The 25498-nt window shown below is 43.3% G+C and overlaps 1 protein-coding gene across 1 annotated transcript in view; it reads left to right on the top strand.

Annotated features, from left to right (window-relative positions):
- Window positions 1-25002, top strand: part of PDIA6 (protein disulfide isomerase family A member 6) — a 43005-nt gene extending 18003 nt beyond the window's left edge. Inside the window, exons 6-13 of the mRNA XM_073674156.1 lie at window positions 14690-14817; window positions 18024-18138; window positions 20097-20237; window positions 20628-20712; window positions 20828-20900; window positions 22973-23131; window positions 23267-23363; window positions 24478-25002. Coding sequence (XP_073530257.1) covers window positions 14690-14817; window positions 18024-18138; window positions 20097-20237; window positions 20628-20712; window positions 20828-20900; window positions 22973-23131; window positions 23267-23363; window positions 24478-24546 — 867 coding nt within the window. The 3' untranslated portion in view covers window positions 24547-25002. The remainder of the gene's footprint in view (window positions 1-14689; window positions 14818-18023; window positions 18139-20096; window positions 20238-20627; window positions 20713-20827; window positions 20901-22972; window positions 23132-23266; window positions 23364-24477) is intronic.
- Window positions 25003-25498: the final 496 nt, after the last annotated feature.

The following is a 25498-nucleotide window of genomic DNA, read 5'->3' on the forward strand; positions in this document are numbered from 1 at the left end:
GTACTACTGCACTAATTTATTATATATTGTTGGAGTTGGTCCATTTTATACCGACTCCACCACAATGGGCACAGACTCCAACCCTGCAGCCCCGGTGGGCCCTCTCTTATATGAGCAGTACTTGGCACTATACACATGAATTACTATGTACAGACAAAGGAGCATCTTATGCATGTAACAATCTACCCTGTTCATTGTTATATCAATTTGTGATTGAGGATAATGTCACATTTTCATGTAGCCGAAAAGTGGGGTCCTGGAGTTGGTTACTGGTGGGCCCTTGGTACCCTAGTCCTGACACTGGTTATATCTCTAGACTATAAGTGAGCAAATACATTTTACACACTCCTCTGATGTTGCGTGATCATTGGGCATAGATATAAATTAAGATCTTAAATTTGAGGTACCGCTTCATAGGTGTGAACCTTGGAGACCATCGACTTCAATTAAGAAGAAGAGCAAGGGATCATGCAGCCGACCATGAAAATCGGTCCAAGCACAGACTGTGCATGGGTCCCATTTATGCCTATGAGGCTATCTCATTCGGGTTGGGAGTCCTGCGCACATTCTGTGCATTGTGGTCCGAGTTTCACAAACGTCGACATGAGCCCTACTAGAAAACAAATAGATGGCACTGCCCTACCTACCATACAGCTGCACTGCAGTCTGTGCAGGCTGTAATGCTCGGAGTTCATGCTACAATCCACAAAAACCTGAAACCTTTATTTTGACATTGGAAGTAATAATAATTTAAAGGGCTATTCCATTGTGAGCTTAGTACTTTTTATCAGCATTAAATGCCATCATGGATTGGAGTGCTGAGCTACAATTTTGCCCAACTGTGTTAATAAGGCTATAGATAAAGTTGCATTCTTTTCTCAGTCCCTGGCCATCAATGGTGCAATGCGTGGACGAAGCAGCCTCGGCCTTTGCTTTCTAGCAGTTGTGGGGAGGGTCCTGTAGTCCGTTCTTTGCTTTTAATTCTACATTTCTTTACATCATCGTTTTATTGAGGTTTCTGATATCTTAGGAAAGCGCATAACTTCTTTCCGAGCTCTGCTTTGGATTGTCACAATTTCTTCTCGTCAATCATCCTCCATTGCAATTTTTGAAAAATGAGTTCTACAGATTCTACTATTCCTTCCTTAGTTCATTACCATGTGCAGATGTTCTGCCAGCTCTGAAGTTAAGGATCATTAACTCTAGAAATAAATGTAAACCGAAGAGAGGCCCAGTGTTTACCAGACTGTAGGGATTGCTGCTCCTTAAAGGGAACCTGTCACGTCCTAGCTGCCCCCATAGCGTTGTTAGTGATGCAATGTGCATCACTAACGAGCTGTTTTCATGAAAATTGGTGCAGCTATAATTTTATAACGTTTAATATACTTAGATCCTACCTGCCTCTTCAGTCATAGGGGCGTGCTTGTCACATTCAGTCTTGGGCGGGCGCAGCATTCACGACTGAACAACGCTATGGGGGCAGCTAGGACGTGACAGGTTCCCTTTAAATAGTGTTTTTAAAAATTTGCATTAAAGTAATCCTACAGGGTTTTGTTTTTTTTATTTCATCATAAATGGATAAATTACACCCACTTTGAATAGTAATATTTATCAATAACTCACTTAACATGAGAACAATTTTCAAAATTTAACAAGGCTGAGTTTCATAGAACATTTTATTTTTAACCCATAACATGTACACACACACTCACACTCACTATCTGAGTCTAATCTCAGCTGCTATTACCATCTCAGTCATTTAAAAGCTCTGAAGTGATGAAATTGCAAGGACTGTACCACTGACATTCTCTACAGAGGAAAGACAAAAGCTCTTATCACAGATAATGATGATGACTGCACGGCTCCTGTTATAATGATTAGGATCACTGACTACATTTATAATTTAGTAGCTTATCTAGGAAAATGAAGGCTGCTCAGTGTCATTCTAGTACAGAGCGATGGTACTGGCTCTAGCTCATGGTTTAATGATGCACCATGGGATTGAGTGAAGAGGATGGAGGGATAAAATACAAGGGTAGAACTAGGTACCAAGATAAAGGGTGAAGGGTAGAAAACTGTAGTCTGAACATCGTCCTATCTATATACGAGAAGTGTAGTGTGTGACAGATAATCAGGAGTTCTTCTCTAATTTGCTCCTGCCCCTTTTGATTTGTGGCTGGCAGATGTTTGATAAGCCAGAGCTTAGCATGGAGGGAGTGGGGAGTGCTCCTGCGGCACAAAGTAGCCGTACAGCCAGGAACAGGGCTGATCTGAAGTTAGTGAGAAATATGTCGGCCGACAAGATTAACATTTTTTAGACCTGGATCGAGAAATAAAAACATTATTTTGAGATATGGTAGAAACAAAGGAGCCGTGAATGGTTAGCTTTGCAGATTTTCTTAAATGTCTGCTATTGCTACATGACTGTAAACTACAAAATAAGGAAGAGCATACGAAGCTTCCTACAGACACACACAAACTATTCTGCCTCCGCGTTATAATCCACATTCCATCTATGTCCAAAACGAGAACTGAGTTCTTAAGGAGGAAAATAGGAAAATCTAATCCTTTGTAATCAAAAGAAAAATCTTCTGGTGACCACTCGTAAGATGAGAGGCTCGAATTGTGGAGATGTCTTCATAGAGCTTGCTTTTCTTATAATGGAGTTATCATTGTGTAGGCTCATTCGGGGAAGATGAAGAAGCGACGGCACCGTAATCCCCAGCGTTCGCAGCACCATGATCCCCACTGTATGCCGCAGTACTCCCAGGGTTCACAACATCATCAACCTTCTCAATAACACTGCTTCCAGCAGCAATTTGGTTAACGGCCTCGATTATGAAGAGGAGTAAGATCCAGCCTACGACCAAGAATCAAACCTTCTGCCTTAACTGATTGACAGCAGAGATCTAGAGCATTCTTGTCTGTGCATTATATCTTTTTATTTTCCTTGAAACGAATCTGTTGACAACGTGCTGATTTAGTTGTTCAGCACTCGCGTGGAGACTGATGTAACGCGTTTCTCCATTTTATCTAAATATTACTTTCTGAAAGTCTAAACGACTGCTGTCTAAATTCTGTACAAACCTGTCCTGATAAATTATAAATCACACATCAGCTCTGCTCTTAACACGATGAGTTTGGTTATTTACATACGTAGTAACATAGTTTTTAAGATTGAAGGAAGACTAAGTCCATCTAGTTCAACCCATAGCCTAACATGTTGATCCAGAGGAAGGCAAAAAAAAACATGTGGCAAACACCAAGCTCCACATTGGGGAAAAAAATTCCTTCCCGACTCCATACGACAATCAGACTAGTTCCCTGGATCAACGCCCTATCAAGGAATCTAGTATTTACACTGCTCAAAAAAATAAAGGGAACACTTAAACAACAGAATATAACTCCAAGTAAATCAAACTTCTGTGAAACCAAACTGTCCACTTAGGAAGCAACACTGATTGACAATCAATTTCACATGCTGTTGTGCAAATGGAATAGACAATAGATGGAAATTATTGGCAATTATCAAGACACCCTCAATAAAGGAGTGGTTCTGCAGGTGGGAACCACAGACCACATCTCAGTACCAATGCTTTCTGGCTGTTGTTTTGGTCACTTTTGAATGTTGCTTGTGTTTTCACACTTGTGGTAGCATGAGACGGACTCTACAACCCACAGAAGTTGCTCAGGTAGTGCAGCTCATCCATGATGGCACATCAATGCGAGCCGTGGCAAGAAGGTTTGCTGTGTCTGTCAGTGTAGTGTCCAGAGGCTGGAGGCGCTACCAGGAGACAGACCAGTACACCAGGAGACGTGGAGGGGGCCGTAGGAGGGCAACAACCCAGCAGCAGGACCGCTACCTCTGCCTTTGTGCAAGGAGGAACAGGAGGAGCACTGCCAGAGCCCTGCAAAATGAGCTCCAGCAGACCACAAATGTGCATGTGTCTGCACAAACGGTTAGAAACCTACTCCATGAGGGTGGCATGAAGGCCCAAAACCACAGATGGGGGTTGTGCTCACAGCCCAACACCGTGCAGGACGCTTGGCATTGGCCACAGAACACCAGGATTGGCAAAGTCGCCACTGGCGCCCTGTACTCTTCACAAGTGAAAGCAGGTTCACACGGAGCACATGTGACAGAGTCTGGAGACGCCGTGAACAGCGATCTGCTGCCTGCAACATCCTTCAGCATGACCGGTTTGGCAGTGGGTGAGTAATGGTGTGGGGTGGCATTTCTTTGGAGGGCCGCACAGCCCTCCATGTGCTCGCCAGAGGTAGCCTGACTGCCATTAGATACCGAGATGAGATCCTCAGACCCCTTTTGCGACCATATGCTGGTGCGGTTGGCCCTGGGTTCCTCCTAATGCAGGACAATGCCAGACCTCATGTGGATGGAGTGTTTCAGCAGTTCCTGCAAGATGAAGGCATTGAGGCTATGGACTGGCCCGCCCGTTCCCCAGACCTGAATCCGATTGCGCACATCTGGGACATCATGTCTCGCTCCATCCACCAACGTCACGTTGCACCACAGACTGTCCAGGAGTTGGCAGATGCTTTAGTCCAGGTCTGGGAGGAGATCCCACAGGAGACCATCCGCAACCTCATCAGGAGCATGCCCAAGCGTTGTAGGGAGGTCATACAGGCACGTGGAGGCCACACACAATACTGAGCCTCATTTTGACTTGTTTTAAGGACATTACATCAAAGTTGGATCAGCCTGTAGTGTGTTTTTCCACTTTAATTTTGGGGGTGACTCTAAATCCAGGCCTCCATTGGTTAATAAATTTGATTTCCACTGATGATTTTTGTGTGATTTTGTTGTCAGCACATTCAACTTTGTACAGAACAAAGTATTCAATGAGAATATTTCATTCATTCAGATCTAGGATGTGTTATTTGAGTGTTCCCTTTATTTTTTTGAGCAGTGTATAACCTGTAATATTATACTTTTTAGGAAAGGCATCCAGGCCCTTCTTAAATTTTAACAGTGAATCACTCATTACAACATCATGCGGCAGAGAGTTCCATAGTCTCACTGCTCTTACAGTAAAGAATCCGCGTCTGTGATTATGATTAAACCTTTCCTCCAGACGTAGAAGATGCCCCCTTGTCCCCGTCTCAGGCCTCAGTGTAAAAAGATCAGTAGAAAGGTCTTTGTACTGTCCCCTCATATACTTGTACATAGTAATAAGATCACCCCTAAGTCTTCGTTTTTCCAAACTAAATAACCCCAAGTGTAATCACCTGTCTTGGTATTGCAGACCCCCCAGTCCCCTAACAACCTTGGTCGCTCTTCTCTGCACCCACTCTAGTTCAGCTATGTCTTTCTTATACACTGGAGACCAGAACTGTACACAGTATTCTAAGTGTGGTCGCACTAATGACTTGTATAGAGGTAAAATTATGTTCTCCTCATGAGCATCTATGCCTCTTTTAATGCATCCCATTATTTTATTTGCCTTTGCAGCTGCTGCCTGACACTGGCCACTAAACGTGAGCTTGTCGTCCACCAATACACCCAGGTCTTTTTCAGTGACAGTTTTGTGCAGTGTTTTACAATTAAGCATATAATTATACATTTTATTTCCTCTGCCCAAGTGCATTACCTTACATTTATCCCCATTAAAGCTCATTTGCCATTTATCAGCCCAAGCTTCTAGTTTACATAGATCCTCCTGTAATATAAAATTGTCCTCCTCTGTATTGATTACACTGCAGAGTTTAGTGTCATCTGCAGATATTGAAATATTACTCTGTATGCCCCCTACAAGGTCATTAATAAATATGTTAAAAAGAAGCTGGCCCAATACTGACCCCTGTGGTACCCCACTGTTAACTGAGACCCAGTCTGAGTGTTTTCCATTAATAACCACCCTTTGTTTCCTATCACTGAGCCAATTCTTAACCCACATACATATATTTTCCCCTATCCCCATTGTTCTCATTTTATGTATCAACCTTTTGTGTGGAACCGTATCAAAAGCTTTTGAAAAGTCCATATACACAACATCCTCTGCATTTCCTTGGTCCAGTCCAGAACTTACCTCTTCATAAAAACTGATCAGATTGGTTTGACAGGAACGGTCCCTCGTAAACCCATGTTGATATTGGGTCATGAGGTTATTCTTCTTCAGATACTCTATCATAGCATCTCTTAGGAAGCCCTCCAGGATTTTACCCACAGTAGAAGTTAAGCTTACCGGCCTATAATTTCCAAGTTCGGTTTTTGTCCCCTTTTTGAATATTGGCACCACATTTGCTATACGCCAGTCCTGTGGTACAGACCCTGTTATTATGGAATCTTTAAAGATTAAAAATAATGGTCTATCTATGACGTTACTTAATTCCTGCTGTACTCGCGGGTGTATCCCATCCGGGCCCGGGGATTGGTCAACTTTAGTGATTTTTAGACGCCGCCGTACTTCCTGCTGGGTTAAGCAAGTGACATTTAATGGAGAATTTTTGTTATCACTGATCATGTTTTCTGTCATGCGATTTTCTTGTGTAAATAATGTTGAAAAAAAATCAATCATTTAGCATATTGGCTTTTTCCTCATCCTCATCCACCATTTCACCCAGACTATTTTTAAGGGGGCCAGCACTATCATTTTTTAGTTTCTTACTATTTATGTAGATTAAAAAGTAGTTTTTTAACGTGGTACCTGCGATCACATTGGACTTCTCGTCAGGTGGTGCTAGGGATGGAACGAATCTTTAGGGTACTTTCTAAATTGCCAAATTTACAACCACAACATATAAATAAAAATAAATTAATAACCTGGTGGCTCTTGAAGCAATCGGTGAAGAATTTAGCTCGGTGCAACACAACCTTCACGATTTTCTTTAGTGTTGGGCTCACATTAACCAAAAAAAGGCCATTCAGAAGGTTTGACTATAAAGCACTAATGGTCGTCCATTCAACACTAATGATCTGGTAGTTCTGGAAGTGGTCTGGCACAAATTGGTTTGGTCCCATTGGGCAATGCTGACTATCGGAGTGAAGTGATTACATGCATGAGGAACCCAATCTAATATTCAGAGGAAGGTAGCGTTCTAGAGGAACACATCCATTGTATGAGTGGTGGAGAAAGGTTGACCTTGATGGACCTAGGTCTTTTTTCAACCTATGTAACTATAACCGTTCACTATACGAGTAACGTTAAGAGTCTAAAGCCACATGGCCACATATTTGCTTGGATCCTCTCCCCTAGCCACATGTTTTTAGCCTAGACCCTACCGAATCCCTAATTCGGACTTCCAACCCATTCATATTATGCAGTCCTACGCTCGTTGGCATGATTACACCCATCCACTTTAATGGTAGCTCTCTCTGGAAGAGTTAGAGATGAAAGTTGTTTGCAAAACTGATACTTCAATCAGTGCACCTTCTCAGCAATGTGAGAAGACCAATAACCGCGAAAGGTGAAAAAGAGTCTCCTCTATGTAAATTGAGTTGATTTATAAATAATTTTTGGAAAGGAAAGCTACGTTCAGGAAGGTGTGGGAGTGGAATGAGAAAATCACACTAGAGAACCACATAACTTGAGACCTATTTGCTACCTTCTTGCTTTGCAACTTCAGTTTCAAGATCGTTGTCATTTATAGATCGGAACAAATATAGTATGGAGTGGTGCCCCATTTCTAGCTCTGAAAAAAAATGTTTGGCTTCTAGGTTTGGGCTTAATGCTCTGGGTCTAAAACTTATTTATCTCAATCATATGGTTTGTACTGCGCCTGAGACTTGAGGATGCCGCTTGTCGAAAGTATTGACCGTTAGGATTGAAGACCTTGGCACTAGTGTCCTTTTAAGTAGTGTGTTACAGGCTCACCTGGTAGGTGGAATTTAAGCTGACGGTCAAGATGAGCAACACGTACCGAAGGCAGTGGCACTGCGGGCAGCACTTGCCAGACTGCCCATGGATCATTGAAGACCATGATAGCAGGCAGATAAGCGGAGCAGAAAATGGTAGATGACACACAGCAAGGAATGTGGATATAGACCATCCAGGACTTGCTGCAAACAAATGGTTAATGGCAGAGTTGAATGCTCTCAGCAGACATTCAATAGCTGAGACTCCGGCAAACAAATGTTAATCGCAAGTAACCATACAAACTGGATTCTTGCTTGCAGAGATTACGCACTTTCGCAGCAGCGTAATAGTGTGAACAGCATCAGTATTAGCAGAGAAGAGTTTGTTATGCTTACATCAGACAAATAGTTAACCACAGGTCTACGCCAGCAAGTAAATGCAGATAGATATTAAGCAGGAGTTTGTGAAGAGATGATTTGCCAGAGAGAAGTGGATGATGAGGCAAACACCAGAAGTACACATGGAACTTAAGTTGCTAAATACTCAGACAGCACATAGATGATTGATAGTGGACACCTTCCTTGCTTGGTTCTTAAAGGAATGTCATACATAGTAATGAATTATTAAATTAAATTAGAAATATAGGTGCCCTCACTGTTTGCAATTCTGCAGCATTTTCTGCATAATCCTGAAATGGTCATTTTTCTAAAAATCCTGCAGAGAACAATGGGGTTAATCTTCTGCTGACCAGTTCCATTGTAAGCTGTTCGTTAGCTGAACCCCCAACCCCTTAGCAAGGGGTCAGACTTAAAGGGTTGGTCGAGTAAAAATCTCCTTTCTAAATATCTACCTTTTATACCATAACCACGTTTGTAATTGACTTTATATACAACAACGTACAATTCTCCCTAGCTACAGTAAATGTATTTTGTTTGTTTTTTACTTCCTGTGACATTTCAATTGAGGGGATTTGCAAACAGGATGTTACAGGAAGCTGGGGCTGCACTCATTTTCTGCAATGCCTATTGCCCCTGCTGGAACAGGACATCAGTGGGCGGTGTTGCACTCATTAGTTTTTTGCATCGCTCCCCGTTCTGAAGATGTACTGAATCCATGGTGATTGAAGCTGTGGGAGAGGTGAGAGCAGCGCTGGCACTCTGCTTCTATCACCACAGCCTCTGCTTCTGTGAGAGAAAACGTCATCATTGGGCAATGATAGAAGCAGTGAGGGACAGTGCTTCTAGCGCTGCCTTCAATTGAATCTTCAGGGGGTAGTGATAGAAGTCGGGTGAGTGACACTAGTGCCACCCCCTGATAACTATTCGGTTGAGGGCAGGGATAAAAGCTGATCTCTCGCTGCTGCTTCTATCTCTGCCCCCTTATCTCGCAGAAGCAGAGTGCGGAGATAGAAGCAGAGTGCTGGCACTTCACTCAATCCTGCACAGTATCACCATGACCATGGTTCCAGGACATCTTCAGATGGTGGCGATGCAAGAAACTGTAGTAAGTAACTGCAGCGATGCCCCTGATGACGTCCTGTTCCAGGAGGGGCATCAGACGCTGCAGGGAAGGACGTTTTACGTACCAGGCCAACCCTTTAATGATCCTTTGTCTCAGATGAGTGCTGAACTTTGTGGCCCAGTAACTTTGCGGTTGTGGCTGTCTCCGTGTACTTCTCTACATAGAGGATAGGTGCCGGAGCTCCTTACTATTTATGTGCAGTAATCTAGTCTGCAACTTTTTTTCCCCATGCGGACTTGAGGTCTGTGTGGAAAATGGCACATGTGTACTAACACATAGGTTAACATTGGTCTATGTGCGGTCCACGGGCGGTTCATTATGCACGCAGACCTCACGGGGACTAAAAATATAATGGTGAGAACTTAGCTTTACTACAGATGCTGCATTGGGGGGAGGCTCCTGCTGCAGCCAGTTGTCTTACAGACACACACAAGACAGTAAGGAGGAGAAGGTGGCATGGCTGAACTTCTGATACAAAGTATTTTTTCTTAGTTTTGATGGTAGTATGAGGCAAAATGGGATAAGAGAAGACCTGTTTATTTTTTTTATTATTTATTTATTTTGTGTGTGCATTTTCAATTTAGTATTTTTTTTAATCCCGTATTCCATATTTTGTATTTAATTTGTAGTTGTGACTGGGAGGTGATAAAGTTAAAATCATCCTATGTTTTTGGCGTGACGTGTTTTTTTTTTTTCAATTGATTTTGTGTTTGATGGGACGGGTTCATGGTTTTTATAGCTTTCGCATAGATCCACTTTTAATATATATTGTAGTTGCACCCTTCCCGGAGCAGTGCAGGCAAGATGTCTAGAAATGTGTCTCCTATAGTCTACAACAGACCTGGGCAAAGTGCAGCCTGCGGGCCATATCTGGCCCTCTGCCTGTTTCGGTCCGGCGCACCGTACCCGCCCGCTCGCTGTCTCCATCCGTGGTGAATGCACTGGTGGAGGAGGGGCTTTCGGCCCCATTTCCAGCCAATCAGCGTTAGAAACAGCTGACGCGATGACGTCCTCTCATAGCATTAGCTGTGCACTGCGAGGAGTCCGTGCACCGGAGCAGAAGCAGAGCGCCGGCTGAACGGGACTGAGGTAAGTATCAAGTATGTGGTGGTCTTTTTTTATTTATTTTATTTTTTTATTATGTGTATGGGATGTTATTCTGGACATGTTGCGGCCATGTGGGGCTCTAATGCTGGAAATGTTGCGGCCATGTGGGGCTCTAATGCTGGAAATGTTGCGGCCATGTGGGTCACTAATGCTGGACACGTTGCGGCCATGTGGGGCTCTAATGCTGGAAATGTTGCGGCCATGTGGGTCACTAATGCTGGACATGTTGCAGCCATGTGGGGCACTAATGCTGGACATGTTGAGGCCATGTGGGGCTCTAATGCTGGACATGGGGAGACTATGTGGGGCACTAATGCTGGACATGTTGAAGCCATGTGGGGCTCTAATGTTGGACATGTTGCGGCCATGTGGGGCACTAATGCTGGATATGGGGAGGCTATGTGGGGCACTAATGCTGGATATGGGGAGGCTATGTGGGGCACTAATGCTGGATATGGGGAGGCTATGTGGGGCACTAATGCTGGATATGGGGAGGCTATGTGGGGCACTAATGCTGGATATGGGGAGGCTATGTGGGGCACTAATGCTGGATATGGGGAGGCTATGTGGGGCACTAATGCTGGATATGGGGAGGCTATGTGGGGCACTAATGCTGGATATGGGGAGGCTATGTGGGGCACTAATGCTGGATATGGGGAGGCTATGTGGGGCACTAATGCTGGATATGGGGAGGCTATGTGGGGCACTAATGCTGGATATGGGGAGGCTATGTGGGGCACTAATGCTGGATATGGGGAGGCTATGTGGGGCACTAATGCTGGATATGGGGAGGCTATGTGGGGCACTAATGCTGGATATGGGGAGGCTATGTGGGGCACTAATGCTGGATATGGGGAGGCTATGTGGGGCACTAATGCTGGATATGGGGAGGCTATGTGGGGCACTAATGCTGGATATGGGGAGGCTATGTGGGGCACTAATGCTGGATATGGGGAGGCTATGTGGGGCACTAATGCTGGATATGGGGAGGCTATGTGGGGCACTAATGCTGGATATGGGGAGGCTATGTGGGGCACTAATGCTGGATATGGGGAGGCTATGTGGGGCACTAATGCTGGATATGGGGAGGCTATGTGGGGCACTAATGCTGGATATGGGGAGGCTATGTGGGGCACTAATGCTGGATATGGGGAGGCTATGTGGGGCACTAATGCTGGATATGGGGAGGCTATGTGGGGCACTAATGCTGGATATGGGGAGGCTATGTGGGGCACTAATGCTGGATATGGGGAGGCTATGTGGGGCACTAATGCTGGATATGGGGAGGCTATGTGGGGCACTAATGCTGGATATGGGGAGGCTATGTGGGGCACTAATGCTGGATATGGGGAGGCTATGTGGGGCACTAATGCTGGATATGGGGAGGCTATGTGGGGCACTAATGCTGGATATGGGGAGGCTATGTGGGGCACTAATGCTGGATATGGGGAGGCTATGTGGGGCACTAATGCTGGATATGGGGAGGCTATGTGGGGCACTAATGCTGGATATGGGGAGGCTATGTGGGGCACTAATGCTGGATATGGGGAGGCTATGTGGGGCACTAATGCTGGATATGGGGAGGCTATGTGGGGCACTAATGCTGGATATGGGGAGGCTATGTGGGGCACTAATGCTGGATATGGGGAGGCTATGTGGGGCACTAATGCTGGATATGGGGGGGCTATGTGGGGCACTAATGCTGGATATGGGGGGGCTATGTGGGGCACTAATGCTGGATATGGGGGGGCTATGTGGGGCACTAATGCTGGATATGGGGGGGCTATGTGGGGCACTAATGCTGGATATGGGGGGGCTATGTGGGGCACTAATGCTGGATATGGGGGGGCTATGTGGGGCACTAATGCTGGATATGGGGGGGCTATGTGGGGCACTAATGCTGGATATGGGGGGGCTATGTGGGGCACTAATGCTGGATATGGGGGGGCTATGTGGGGCACTAATGCTGGATATGGGGGGGCTATGTGGGGCACTAATGCTGGATATGGGGGGGCTATGTGGGGCACTAATGCTGGATATGGGGGGGCTATGTGGGGCACTAATGCTGGATATGGGGGGGCTATGTGGGGCACTAATGCTGGATATGGGGGGGCTATGTGGGGCACTAATGCTGGATATGGGGGGGCTATGTGGGGCACTAATGCTGGATATGGGGGGGCTATGTGGGGCACTAATGCTGGATATGGGGGGGCTATGTGGGGCACTAATGCTGGATATGGGGGGGCTATGTGGGGCACTAATGCTGGATATGGGGGGGCTATGTGGGGCACTAATGCTGGATATGGGGGGGCTATGTGGGGCACTAATGCTGGATATGGGGGGGCTATGTGGGGCACTAATGCTGGATATGGGGGGGCTATGTGGGGCACTAATGCTGGATATGGGGGGGCTATGTGGGGCACTAATGCTGGATATGGGGGGGCTATGTGGGGCACTAATGCTGGATATGGGGGGGCTATGTGGGGCACTAATGCTGGATATGGGGGGGCTATGTGGGGCACTAATGCTGGATATGGGGGGGCTATGTGGGGCACTAATGCTGGATATGGGGGGGCTATGTGGGGCACTAATGCTGGATATGGGGGGGCTATGTGGGGCACTAATGCTGGATATGGGGGGGCTATGTGGGGCACTAATGCTGGATATGGGGGGGCTATGTGGGGCACTAATGCTGGATATGGGGGGGCTATGTGGGGCACTAATGCTGGATATGGGGGGGCTATGTGGGGCACTAATGCTGGATATGGGGAGGCTATGTGGGGCACTAATGCTGGATATGGGGAGGCTATGCGGGGCACTAATGCTGGATATGGGGAGGCTATGCGGGGCACTAATGCTGGACATGTTGCGGCTATGCGGGGCTCTAATGCTGGATATGGGGAAGCTATGCGGGGCTCTAATGCTGGATATGGGGAAGCTATGCGGGGCTCTAATGCTGGATATAGGGAGGCTGCGTGGGGGGCTCGTGCTGGATATCGGGAGGCTGCGTGGGGGGCTCGTGCTGGATATCGGGAGGCTGCGTGGGGGGCTCGTGCTGGATATCGGGAGGCTGCGTGGGGGGCTCGTGCTGGATATCGGGAGGCTGCGTGGGGGGCTCGTGCTGGATATCGGGAGGCTGCGTGGGGGGCTCGTGCTGTATATCGGGAGGCTGCGTGGGGGGCTCGTGCTGTATATCGGGAGGCTGCGTGGGGGGCTCGTGCTGTATATCGGGAGGCTGCGTGGGGGGCTCGTGCTGTATATCGGGAGGCTGCGTGGGGGGCTCGTGCTGTATATCGGGAGGCTGCGTGGGGGGCTCGTGCTGTATATAGGGGGTTGTCGGCATACTTCATTTTACTCAATTTTAAGTGATACTATTAATATAATTATTAATAATATATTAAGCAGAATTAATTTCATCCTATTGGTTCGGCCTCCACAGCAGTCACGGTCTTTCATGTGTTGTTGAAGAAGTAAGTATACAGGTCACTCTTGCAATCTTGAGAAAAACAAGAATGAACTGAACTGACAAGAAAATATGAGAATTTAGATTTCTTAAAGAAATGGTTCAGCACTAGTCTTTGCCTTTAACAGTGGCCCCTCAGGAAAATTAATTGCCCACCCCTGCTATACAATCATTTTTTTTAAATTGTGTAAAGGAGGCGAAAGCACCAATATAGGAACAGACATTTAGAATGATCGACCTTCTTGATAGACGAGCTCTTGCTGCCCTATTGTTTTTGAAACAAAAAATTACTGTTTGCATTAATGCCTGAGCCTTCCCTACCTCTTCACCTACATTACATGGTTCCAATGTTGCTTATAGGGTCGGGAGATGAGCTAATTTCTGAAGGCATAGTCAGTACCAGCAAATGAGAGCTTACAATGGCTTGCTTGCCAATGTGAGCCAAAGTTTTAGGCTATTTTATTTAGTTGTTTTTTTTCTTTATTTAACACATGGTTAGGGAATTCTTATTAAACAGTCTGCAAGAGATAAGTGTGACTTAACAAAGAAAAAAAAAAATCTCACGCTGGAGGACCAAACAATGTAATTCCTCATGTTCCCTGTGGGGGCACTGCAGAGAAACTCAATGCTTATTGTTAGATTCTTTCATGGTTGCAACCGATTGCTGAGGGTCAATGCATCAAGACAAACTGAAAAAAAATTAAAATAATAATTGAATGTAAATATTTTTGAAAGTGAGATGGAATAATTAATCGTTATATTCTTTTTCTCTTGTATTCTGTAGCAGAGAAGCACTGGAAGCAAGAAGGAGGTCATTGAACTGACAGATGACAATTTTGACAGACTAGTATTGAACGGCGATGACATTTGGCTTGTTGAGTTCTTCGCTCCATGGTGCGGCCACTGTAAGAAGTAAGTGTACACTGGAAGTTCTAGTATATACACTACCGTTCAAAAGTTGGGGTCATCCAGACAATTTTCTGTTTTCCATGAAAACTCATACTTTTATTTATCAAATGATTTGCAAAATGAATAGAAAATATAGTCCAGACATTGACAAGGTTAGAAATAATGATTTTTATTAGAAACAATAATTTTCTCCTTCAAACTTTGCTTTCGTCACAGACTGCTCCCTTTGCAGCAATTCCAGCATTGCAGACCTTTGGCATTCTAGCTGTTACTTTGCTGAGGTAATCTTGAGAAATTTCCCCCCATGCTTCCTGAAGACCCTCCCACAAGTTGGATTGGCTTGATGGGCACTTTTTGTGTACCATACGGTCAAGCTGCTCCCACAACTGCTCAATGGGGTTGAGATCTGGTGATTGCGCTGGCCACTCCATTACAGATAGAGAATCAGCTGCCTGCTTCTTCCCTAAATAGTTCATGCATAATTTGGAGGTGTGCTTTGGGTCATTGTCCTGTTGTAGGATGAAATTGGCTCCAATCAAGCGCTGTCCACAGGGTATGGCATGGCTTTGCAAAATGGAGTGATAGCCTTCCTTATTCAAAATCACATTTACCTTGTACAAATCTCCCACTTTACCAGCACCAAAGCAACCCCAGACCATCACATTACCTCCACCATGCTTGACAGATGGCGTCAGGCACTCTTCCAGCATCTTTTCAGTTGTTCCGCGTCTCACAAATGTTCTTCTCTGTGATCCAAACACCTGAAACTTTGATTCGCCTGTCCATAAAACTTTTTTTCCAATCTTCCTCTGTCCAATGTCTGTGTTCTTTGCCCATATTAATCTTTTCCTTTTATTAGCCAGTCTCAGATATGGCTTTTTCTTTGCCACTTTGCCCTGAAGGCCAGCATCCCGGAGTCGCCTCTTCACTGTAGACGTTGACACTGGCGTTTTGCGTGTACTATTTAATGAAGCTGCCAGTTGAGGAGCTGTGAGGCATCAATTTCTCAAACTAGAGACTCTAATGTACTTGTCTTGTTGCTCAGTTGTGCAGCGGGGCCTCCCACTTCTCTTTCTACTCTGGTTAGAGCCTGTTTGTGCTCTCCTCTGAAGGGAGTAGTACACACCGTTGTAGGAAATATTCAGTTTCTTGGCAACTTCTCTCATGGAATAGCCTTCATTTCTAAGAACAAGAATAAACTGTCGAGTTTCACATGAAAGTTCTCTTTTTTTGGCCATTTTGAGAGTTTCGTAGAACAAACAAATGTAATGCTCCAGATTCTCAACTAGCTCAAAGGAAGGTTAATTTCATAGCTACTCAAATCAGCCAAACCGTTTTCAGCTGGGCTAACATACTTGTGCAATGGTTTTCTAGGGTTTTCTAAACATCCATTAGCCTTCTTACACAGTTAGCAAACACAATGTACCATTAAAACACTGGAGTGGTGGTTGTTGGAAATGGGCCTCTATACACCTATGTAGATATTGCAATAAAAACAAGATGTTTGCAGTTAGAATAGTGATTTACCACATTAACAATGTATAGAGTGTATTTCTGATTCATTTAATGTTAGCTTCATTGAAAAAAAAATGTGCTTTTCTTTCAAAACTAATGAAATTTCTAAATGACCCCAAACTTTTGAACGGTAGTGTAGGTCACCTTAAAGGGTTATTCCCATCTTAATAGATAGCATTGTCTGATAGTGCTTGTCAATACAAGCAGTTTTTCAATTTACTGCTTAACATTTTCAGCCAGTCTTGAGATATTAACACTTTTTTACTTTTGTTTACAGATCGTTGCTTTGGAGATCGACCACCGTTGCGAGACCGCAGTACATTCGCAGTGTTTACAGGCTCTTTTCTGTTGAGCTTGTAAGCTCTGTTTTAAAGCTAGACAGGATCAATGGCATTCACTGTTGCCTCCTAATCCCGGCCAGTTTCAGCGTAGTGCTTACAAGCTAGACAGCAGCGGTGGTCGGTCTCCAAAGCAACAAGCTGTAAACAAAAGAAAAGCGTTAATATATCAAGAAAGCTGCAAATTTTAATAAGCAGTAAATTGAAAAAGTGCTTGTTTTTACATTTGGCTCTACGATATCTATGTATTAAGATGGGAATAAACCTTTTACTACAGTGGGTATCTTTACTACAGTGGATGAGCTTTGGTTTGTTTTTTTTTGAGTGTTTTTTTTTTTTCTTGAGTTGTGGTTTAATAGGATTACAAAGATTACTGACCTGGGGAGGTTTTCAATTAAGCCTCCAGCGCACCCTGAAATTGCATTGTAGGGGGGACACTAGGGAGATTCTCCGGACTTGACTAACTACTTAGATGCTGTGGCCACTTTTGTCCTTGGTATCTGAGGCGTTTAATCTCCATTTGAAGTTCTCCCCTATCCCTGTGTCACGGGGTTACCACGACAGAGAGGTACCAGAGAATTGCAGCGTTCTGGGCATAGTTCACACACACCGGTCCGAAGCTCCTCTCCAGTTTATTAACTTCTTTTTGTCAGCAGTGCAGGAGTTAATCTGGGTTGCTGGGTTTTCCTGAGATTCTGGTCTCTCATCTGATTTGGGTTAACTACTCTTCCCTTCTATATAGACTCAGCTCTGACTTCTTGGAGTGTCAGTGATCAGTTCATCTTCCTGACTTGGAGAGTGAAGGAAGAGCGTTGTGTATAGGAGCTTGGAGGTTTACTTAGCTATGGTGGTTGCTGTTTTGCTGTGTGTTTACCTGCTTTCTCTCCTTTTTGGTTTCCCCTTCTTAACTCCCTTGTGTTTCCTCTGTGGCTGACTGACCATTTTGTGTGACTGCTATTTCTGTTTACCCTGTCTGTGTTTCCCTGTCTTGTCACAGTATCATTATTTTGTACAGTCCTCCTCTCTGGTGGTAGAGGGGGTCACTGTCAGGGCCTGCGCAGGAGATAAGGAGAGACGCTGGCGGCTCAGGCCTCCTCACCATCAGAGGTACCCCTGAGATAAGGGAAAGTCAGTGCCCCCCCAGTGTAGCAGGCACAGGTGCGGGTCGCAACACTCAGCCATTTCCTGGTTTCGCCGTTTACACCCGGTGATTGTTGCAGCAGAATATCAGTTATGTGCAAAAAAAAAAGTCACTTTAAAAAGATGAGGCGTGTGTGTGTGTGTGTGTGTGTGTGTGTGTGTGTGTGTGTGTATAAAATAAAATAAAATAATATGCCATGTTGTGTGTGCCTTCAGCTTAGAGCCTGAGTGGGCGGCTGCGGCCTCCGAAGTTGCCGAACAAACGAAAGGCAGAGTGAAGCTGGGAGCAGTTGATGCCACGGTTCACCAAGGACTAGCCAGCCGCTATGGGGTGAGTAGTGACCTATATAAGCTGCGTATAAAGGGATCAGTAGGTACCCCGTCACTGACACTGGGCTATAAAATCAGGAGATCGCTGTGACTTCACTGTATACAGGGACTGTTCCCCCCCCCCCCCCCTTTTTTTTTTTTTTTTTTCTCTTTTAAGAAAAACTAGAAAAACTACTGACCATGCTATAATTTTGTACTGAGCTGTCTGCTCTTTATCCATTAAGTACTATTATATCTACGAACTACAAGGGATTACTGTACATCCCATGATTAATGAAGAATGTTTGTTTTGTTTTTTTATCTAAGAGATCCTTAGAAATCACTAATAGGATCACCACTCACATTGTTGAAATTTGCCTACATTGTAACTTGCCTTCCACTCTTTCAGCAGGGGTTTTAGCAGGGTTCCTGTTCATCAGCATTCTGTCAACACTGTAGGAATTGGAACTTCCTTTCCCCTCACTTTCCCGTGTGTATTGCTTCCTCCATTGTCCACTGGCTTACCTGTCCTCAGCTTAAAATCCAGCTCTCTATTATGCCTACATCAGTTTGACAGAGAGGAGAGCAGTAGCAGAAAGACAAAAGACCATGTATGTTACAGTGCCTTGAAGAAGTAATTCATTCTATGTGAACTGAACTTTTCCACTTTTTTTTCACAATACATTTACGTTTGTGGGTGTATTTTATGTGATATACTAACACTAAGTAGCAAGTACTTGTGAAGTGTAGAGGAATTGATACTTGGTTTTCTTATTATTTTAGAAGTATAAATCTGAAAATTGTGACGTGCATTTGTATTCAGCCCTCCCTGTAGTCTGATACCCCTAAACAAAATCCTGAGTGACAGATTGCCTCCAGAAGTCACATAATTAGTAAATTGAGTCCACCTGTGTGTATTTTATTCACAGTATACTTACAGTTGTTCTGTGAAGGCCTCAGAGGTTTGAGAACATTAGAGATTAAACAGTATCATGAAAACCAAGGCGCACACCAGACAGGTCAGGGATAAAGTTGTGGAGAAGAGTAAAACAGGGATAGGTTGTAAGAAAAAAAAAATAGCCCGAGCTCTGAACATCTCATGGAGCACTGTTCAATCCATCCTGCAAAAATGGAAGGAGTATGGCACAACTGTAAACCTACCAAGACATGGCCGTCCACCTAAACTGACATCCCAAGCTAGGAGAGCACTAATTAGAGAAGCAACCCAGAGGCCCATGGTCACTCTGGAGGAGCTACAGAGATCCACAGCTCAGTGGGAGAATCTGTCCACAGGACAACTATTAGTCGCATACTCCACAAATCTGTCCTTTATGGAAGAGTGGCAAGAAGAAAGACATTTTTGAAAGCCATAAGAAGTCTTGTTTGTAGTTTGCATAAAGCCATATAGGAGGACACAGTGAACATGAGGAAGAAGGTTCTCTGGTCAAATGAGACCAAAGTAGAACTTTTTGGGCTAAATGCAAAACGCTATGCATGTCGGAAAACTAACACTGCACATCACTATGAAAACACCATTCCCCCCATCACACATGGTGGTGGCAGCATCATGCTGTGGGGAGGCTTTTCTTCAATAGGGAAGCTGGTCAGAGTTGATGGGAAGATGGATTGAGCTAAATACAGTGCAATCCTGGAGGAAAGCTTGTATCATTGACTTTACACTTCACAAATATTTGCTACTTTGTGTTGGTATGTCACATAAAATCCAAATAAAATACATTTAAGTTTTTGGGTGTAACATAAAAAAAATGTGGAAAAGTTCACGGGGTATGAATACTTTAAGTCACCCTTTATTGGGAAATTGAACTAATAATGACATTATATCTGAATGCTATTAATGGACCTTGTTCTCCTCTAGAGTATAGGGTTTCGGCAGTGAAGGATCCAAGCAGTCTGTGTAACGCCCCCATCAGCTTCAGGCCGTAGCGCAGCATCTGTAACACTAATTATTTTTCTTTTCAGATCAGAGGATTTCCCACAATTAAAATCTTCCCGAAAGGAGAGGAACCCGTCAACTATGAAGGTGGACGGACAAGGGCGGATATCGTGGCTCGTGCTCTTGACTTGTTCTCTGATAACGCACCTGCCCCTGAAATCCTGGAGGTTAGTTTTCTTCATTTTTGTGGCATCTATGGTGGTGGCATCTATGTATCCTACTGCTCTTGTATTCTCAAGAACAGAGGGCACTTTATCAGTTGTCGCTGCAGTTTAGCACAGGTTTCCTACAAAAGGAGTGCAGCACTTTCAAGCTCTTTGTTATAGAGCTTGTAAGCGCTGGATCCGGCCTCCTTCAGTGTCCCTGCAGAGACAAAGCATTGAAGAGCACAAAGTTTGGCCAAAAAGATTAACCATGCCATTAATCCGACATGTCAATCATCAGGAGCACACCGTCCCGAAGGATGCGTGGAGCCGGAAAACTCCTGTGACCTTCCTCTTCTTCCTCCCATATTCCCAGACACGTATGATGAACTCTCATACTTTTTACTTTGACAGATGCTGAATGAAGCCGTCGTGAAGAAGACCTGCGAGGAACACCAGCTCTGCATCGTCGCTGTCCTGCCTCATATCCTGGACACAGGTAATAGGTCTGATACAATCCTGCACATTGTTGGGACTGATCGGAGGGGTAGTGGTTGGCATAGCTTGGCCTTTGCCACCCGTGTCGTGACAATTGCCTTAAATTTTTTTTGCAGGTGCATCTGGAAGGAATGCCTATTTGGATGTCATGCTGAAAATGGCTGATAAGTACAAGAAGAAGATGTGGGGGTAAGTCCGCCTGCAGACGCCATGACACTTTTATTGTGTTTTATTCAAATGTGACCCCAAGTCTTAATTTTTTTAAATATATATATATATATATATATATATATATATATATATATATTATATATATTATTTATATATATATATATATATATATATATATATATTATATATATATTATATATATATATATATATATTATATATTATATATATATATATATATATATATATATATATATATATATATATATATATATATATATATATATATATATATATATTATATATTATATATATATTATATATTATATTGCAGTATAATAGTACAAGCAGCCAAATCATTGCAGGTTCAAGTTCCCATATATAAGCAAAAATGAAAGTTTCTACAGTTTTTTTAAAGGTTTGGATCACCCAGCCTTCCCAATGCAAAAAAAAAAAAAAAAAGTTAGCCTATTCGTTATCATAGTCCGTCCGATCTCTGAAAATATAAAATCAATTAACCCATACAGTAAACAGCGTAAAATAAAAATTGCTGTTTTTTTTGTTTAAAAATGTAAGAAAAAGTGATCAGAACCTTGTATGTACCCAAGAATTACCAATAAAAGCTACAGCTTGTCACGCTACAAGTAAGCGTTTACACAGATCCATCGATGGGACCAATTTAAAATATAAAAATGCAGATTAAAGAAAATGGCAACAAACCAATTGTTTTATTTATTTTTTAAAGTTCTGTTTGTTTCTTTGGTTTTATGATAAATTATATAAAAAAAAAAAAAAAAAAAAACTATGCAACTTTGGTATTGGCACCATTATAACGACCTGGAGAATCATGTTTTCGAATCCTATTTATCGCATAATTTTACCTTGTAGAACACTTCCCACCCACCCCCCAAAAAAAATTGCAAATTGCTTTTTGATTTTTTTTTTTCACTATATCATCCCACGTGGAATTTTTTTTTTACATTTTCTAGTACATTATATGGTAATGAGAATGATTGATTTAAAAAAAAAAAAAAAATTTGTCTTGAAAATCCTATCCAGCAGGAAAAAAAACCAATGCGTCAGCTTGCCATTCAAAAAGCGAGACCTCATACTGCTCCATTGACTGGAAAACTAAAATGTTATAGATGTTAGAAAATGGCGACACAAGCTGTATTTATTTAGTTTTAATTTTTTACAAATTTCTGAACTTTTTTTTTTTTTTTACACCTTGAAAAAAAAACTAGGCATATTTTGTATCGCCATATTTATACTGCCTGGAGAATCATATTGCCAGGTCATTTTTATCGCACAATGAATAAAATAAAAATAATTGTGGAGTAAAAACATTAAAATTTTGCCAAACTTGGAATTTATTTCCCAGTTCATCACGTGGTAAAATAAATGCTGGTCAGTAAGAAATAATAACGTCCCTCCAGAAATAATCCTCATACGTCTGTCGCTAGAAGAATAAAAAAAGTTATGGCTCTTGGAAGAAGAGGAGACACTAACAAAAGTAGAAAAAAATGAAAAATCTCCTCCTGTCAGGAAGGGGTTAAAGGCGTTATTCCCATTTTCATAAATGGATATTGTCGGACAGTGCTTGCAAATGCAAGCAATTTTGCCATTTACTGCTTGTAAAAACATTCAGCCGTTTTTTAGATATTAACACTTTTCTTTTGTTTACAGCCCGTTGCCTCGGAGAGCGACCACCACTACCAGACAACAGCAATGAGCAGTGCTTACAAGTTTGTTTTTTTTCTGTTGAGCTTGTAAGCACTGTTTTTTTTTTTTGTTTGTTTGTTTTTTAAACTAACCCGGATCGCTAGAGTGAGCTTTTACCTTCTAATTCTGGCTACTTTCAGAACAGTACTTGCGTTCTAAGCAGCAGTGGTGGTCAGTCTCCTAGGCAACGACCTGTAAAGAAAAAAATGTTAATATCTCAATAACGGTTGCAAATTTTAATAAGCGGTAAATTGCAAAAGTGCTTGTTTTTACCAGCATTATCCAACAATATCCCAGTTGTGAAAAATAAGAAATATCCCTTTTAATGTCTCAGTAGCTGAAGTTATAATAGTGCATGCTTTGTTACAGGTGGCTCTGGACAGAGGCCGGTGCACAGCTGGACATGGAGACCGCTCTTGGTATCGGTGGCTTTGGTTATCCGGCCATGGCTGCTGTTAATGCGCGAAAGATGAAGTTTGCACTACTGAAGGGCTCCTTCAGCGAGCAGGGAATCAACGAGTTCTTACGGTAAATTGTGTCTCGTGGGTGAATGTCACTTCTGAGCTTTTCAGCGCTAAGTCTATAAAGACTTCTGCCCCGTCCTGGTTATATAAATGTGACCTCCATATTTACTTGTTTTTGCTTTTTCCTCTGTATTTGCAGGGAGCTCTCATTTGGCCGCGGTTCCACTTCTCCAGTTGGCGGTGGCACCATTCCCAAGATTAACACGGTGGAGGCTTGGGATGGGAAGGATGGAGAGGTAAGAACACATCGAATTACGGTTATTAAAGAGCTTGTACAGGACTTCTATATTGATGACCTATCCATAGGACAATAGTGGGGGTCTGACACTCCCCCCACACCACCCTTCCTCTCTCAATCAGTCTGCTTTTGCGGTTGCCAGATATAAGAAGTGTGTCATGGACCACAGCCATTTTGTAGATTGTTTAGTGCTCGCTGCTGACCAACATTGCATCCCATCTCCTACTCATGTGGTTAGATCATCAGTATGTAGGTCCCAGATAACCCCTTTAAATATAAACTGTCAGCTGGTTTTTATTATGTAATCTGAGAACAGCATGATGTAGGGGGTGAGAACCTGATTCCAGCGATATATCACTTACTGGGCTGCGTGCTGTCATTTTGATACAATTACAGTTTTCTCTGCTGCAGATCTAGCGGTGTTCAAATGCTGAGCCCTGTATAGCCCCGCCCACACCTCTGATTGGCAGAAAGCCGGTAATCACTGGTGGGGGGCGTGGTTGGACTAGGAGGCCGGAGACAACTAGTCCTGTAGTGATAATCGCCTACTGATAAAACACTAATTTTATTGAAACAGCAACACACAGCCTAGTAAGTGATACATCGCTGAAATCGGGGTCTCAGACCCTACATCGTGCTGCTCTCAGTTTACATAGCAAAAACCTGATGACAGATTCCCTTTAATAGAAGTCTGGTTTCTGAAATGTAGTTTGGACCTGCCCTTTTGAGAAGGGGAAAGGAAACGCTTTGTTGTCACATTATTAATTTCCTGGAGGAATAATTGGAGAAACACAACAGCCATATTTGTGCGAACAGTGTCTTAACACTACGTTTCAAAGATTTATTACTCTGTGGCAGAACATGACTCAAATTGGCTTTCTTGCCAGTTCCTTAAAGGGGCTCGCTGGGTGTAAGGTATTGATAACCTGTCCTCAATATCAGCTCAGTGGGGGTCCGACACCTGGCACCTCCATCAATCCATTCCAGCGATGGCCAGATATAGACTTTGAGCACCATGCAGCTCTGTTCAATGTGTAGCGGTCATCGATATCATGTGCTCGGAGAACCTCTTTAATAAATGCACCTTGAATTTCTGTTTTTTTTTTCTGCAGCTGCCGGTTGAGGATGACATTGATCTCAGCGATGTAGATCTTGACGACATTGAAAAAGACGAACTGTGAAAAGAAGCGGCACATACCTCCTTGTTGTATCGTTACATCCCTCCTCTCGGAGGAACTTTTTCAGCGGGTGGGGTGGACCGCCACTCGTCCAGAACGCTGGGGTGGCAGCAGCAATGACTTTTATATGTGCACTCAGAGAGAAAGATTTCAATTTTACCAATGGACAGTTCCTCTCGGGAGAACACTGAAAAAATTCTATGAATTGTCGTAACAGTGATGACTTCTGTTTGTTCTTTAGATTTTTGTTTTTCTTGTTTTTGGTCTGGGGTTGTGGTGTTTGCAGACTGAAGGAATTACGCCCCATTTTGACTTTTTGACCAGTTAAAAACTGTCACCCAGATTATCTTCTTGGCCGATGCTGCAAATATTGTTTTGTTTAATGTATTTTATGTTTTGGGTATTTTCATTGGCAAATTGATCAGCTTGACTCAATTGAATAAAATATTTTTTGACATATGGTGTTTTTATCGGTCGATTTTTTGTTTTTTACTTTTCTGGAAAAGTAGCTTTCATATCATAATTTGTAATTTCTTTATATTAGTTTGAAGGGATTTTGTGTTTTGGAGGTACAAAATCAAATTGATTATACTTTTCTCGTTAATCGCATAGGGGTACATGACCATGGCTATACGCCCTGCCATGACTAGGCTCAACACTAGATCAAAAAGTTTTGGCTCCACTTGGTGGGTTACATCCTCTCCTACAATACTAGGCAGCTCAGTTTTATCCTAGTGTCTGTAGGAGGAATACAATAGGCTGCTCAGCTTTTTGCCTAGTATCTGTAGGAGGCAGACACTAGGCAGCTCAGTTTTAGCGTAGTGTCTGTAGGAGGCAGACACGACCTCCATCAGATCTTCTGCACATTTTTTTTTTTTTTGCTTTTTTTTTTTCCTGTCTTCCAGATGGTGTAGATGTTCCCCACCTTGGGTCAACATCCCAGGAAGGACACATT

Source organism: Phyllobates terribilis, unplaced genomic scaffold (genome assembly GCF_046119375.1).
Source record: "Phyllobates terribilis strain yellow unplaced genomic scaffold, ASM4611937v1 Scaffold_3__8_contigs__length_932513732, whole genome shotgun sequence".
In the NCBI taxonomy this organism is placed as follows: Eukaryota; Metazoa; Chordata; class Amphibia; order Anura; family Dendrobatidae; genus Phyllobates; species Phyllobates terribilis.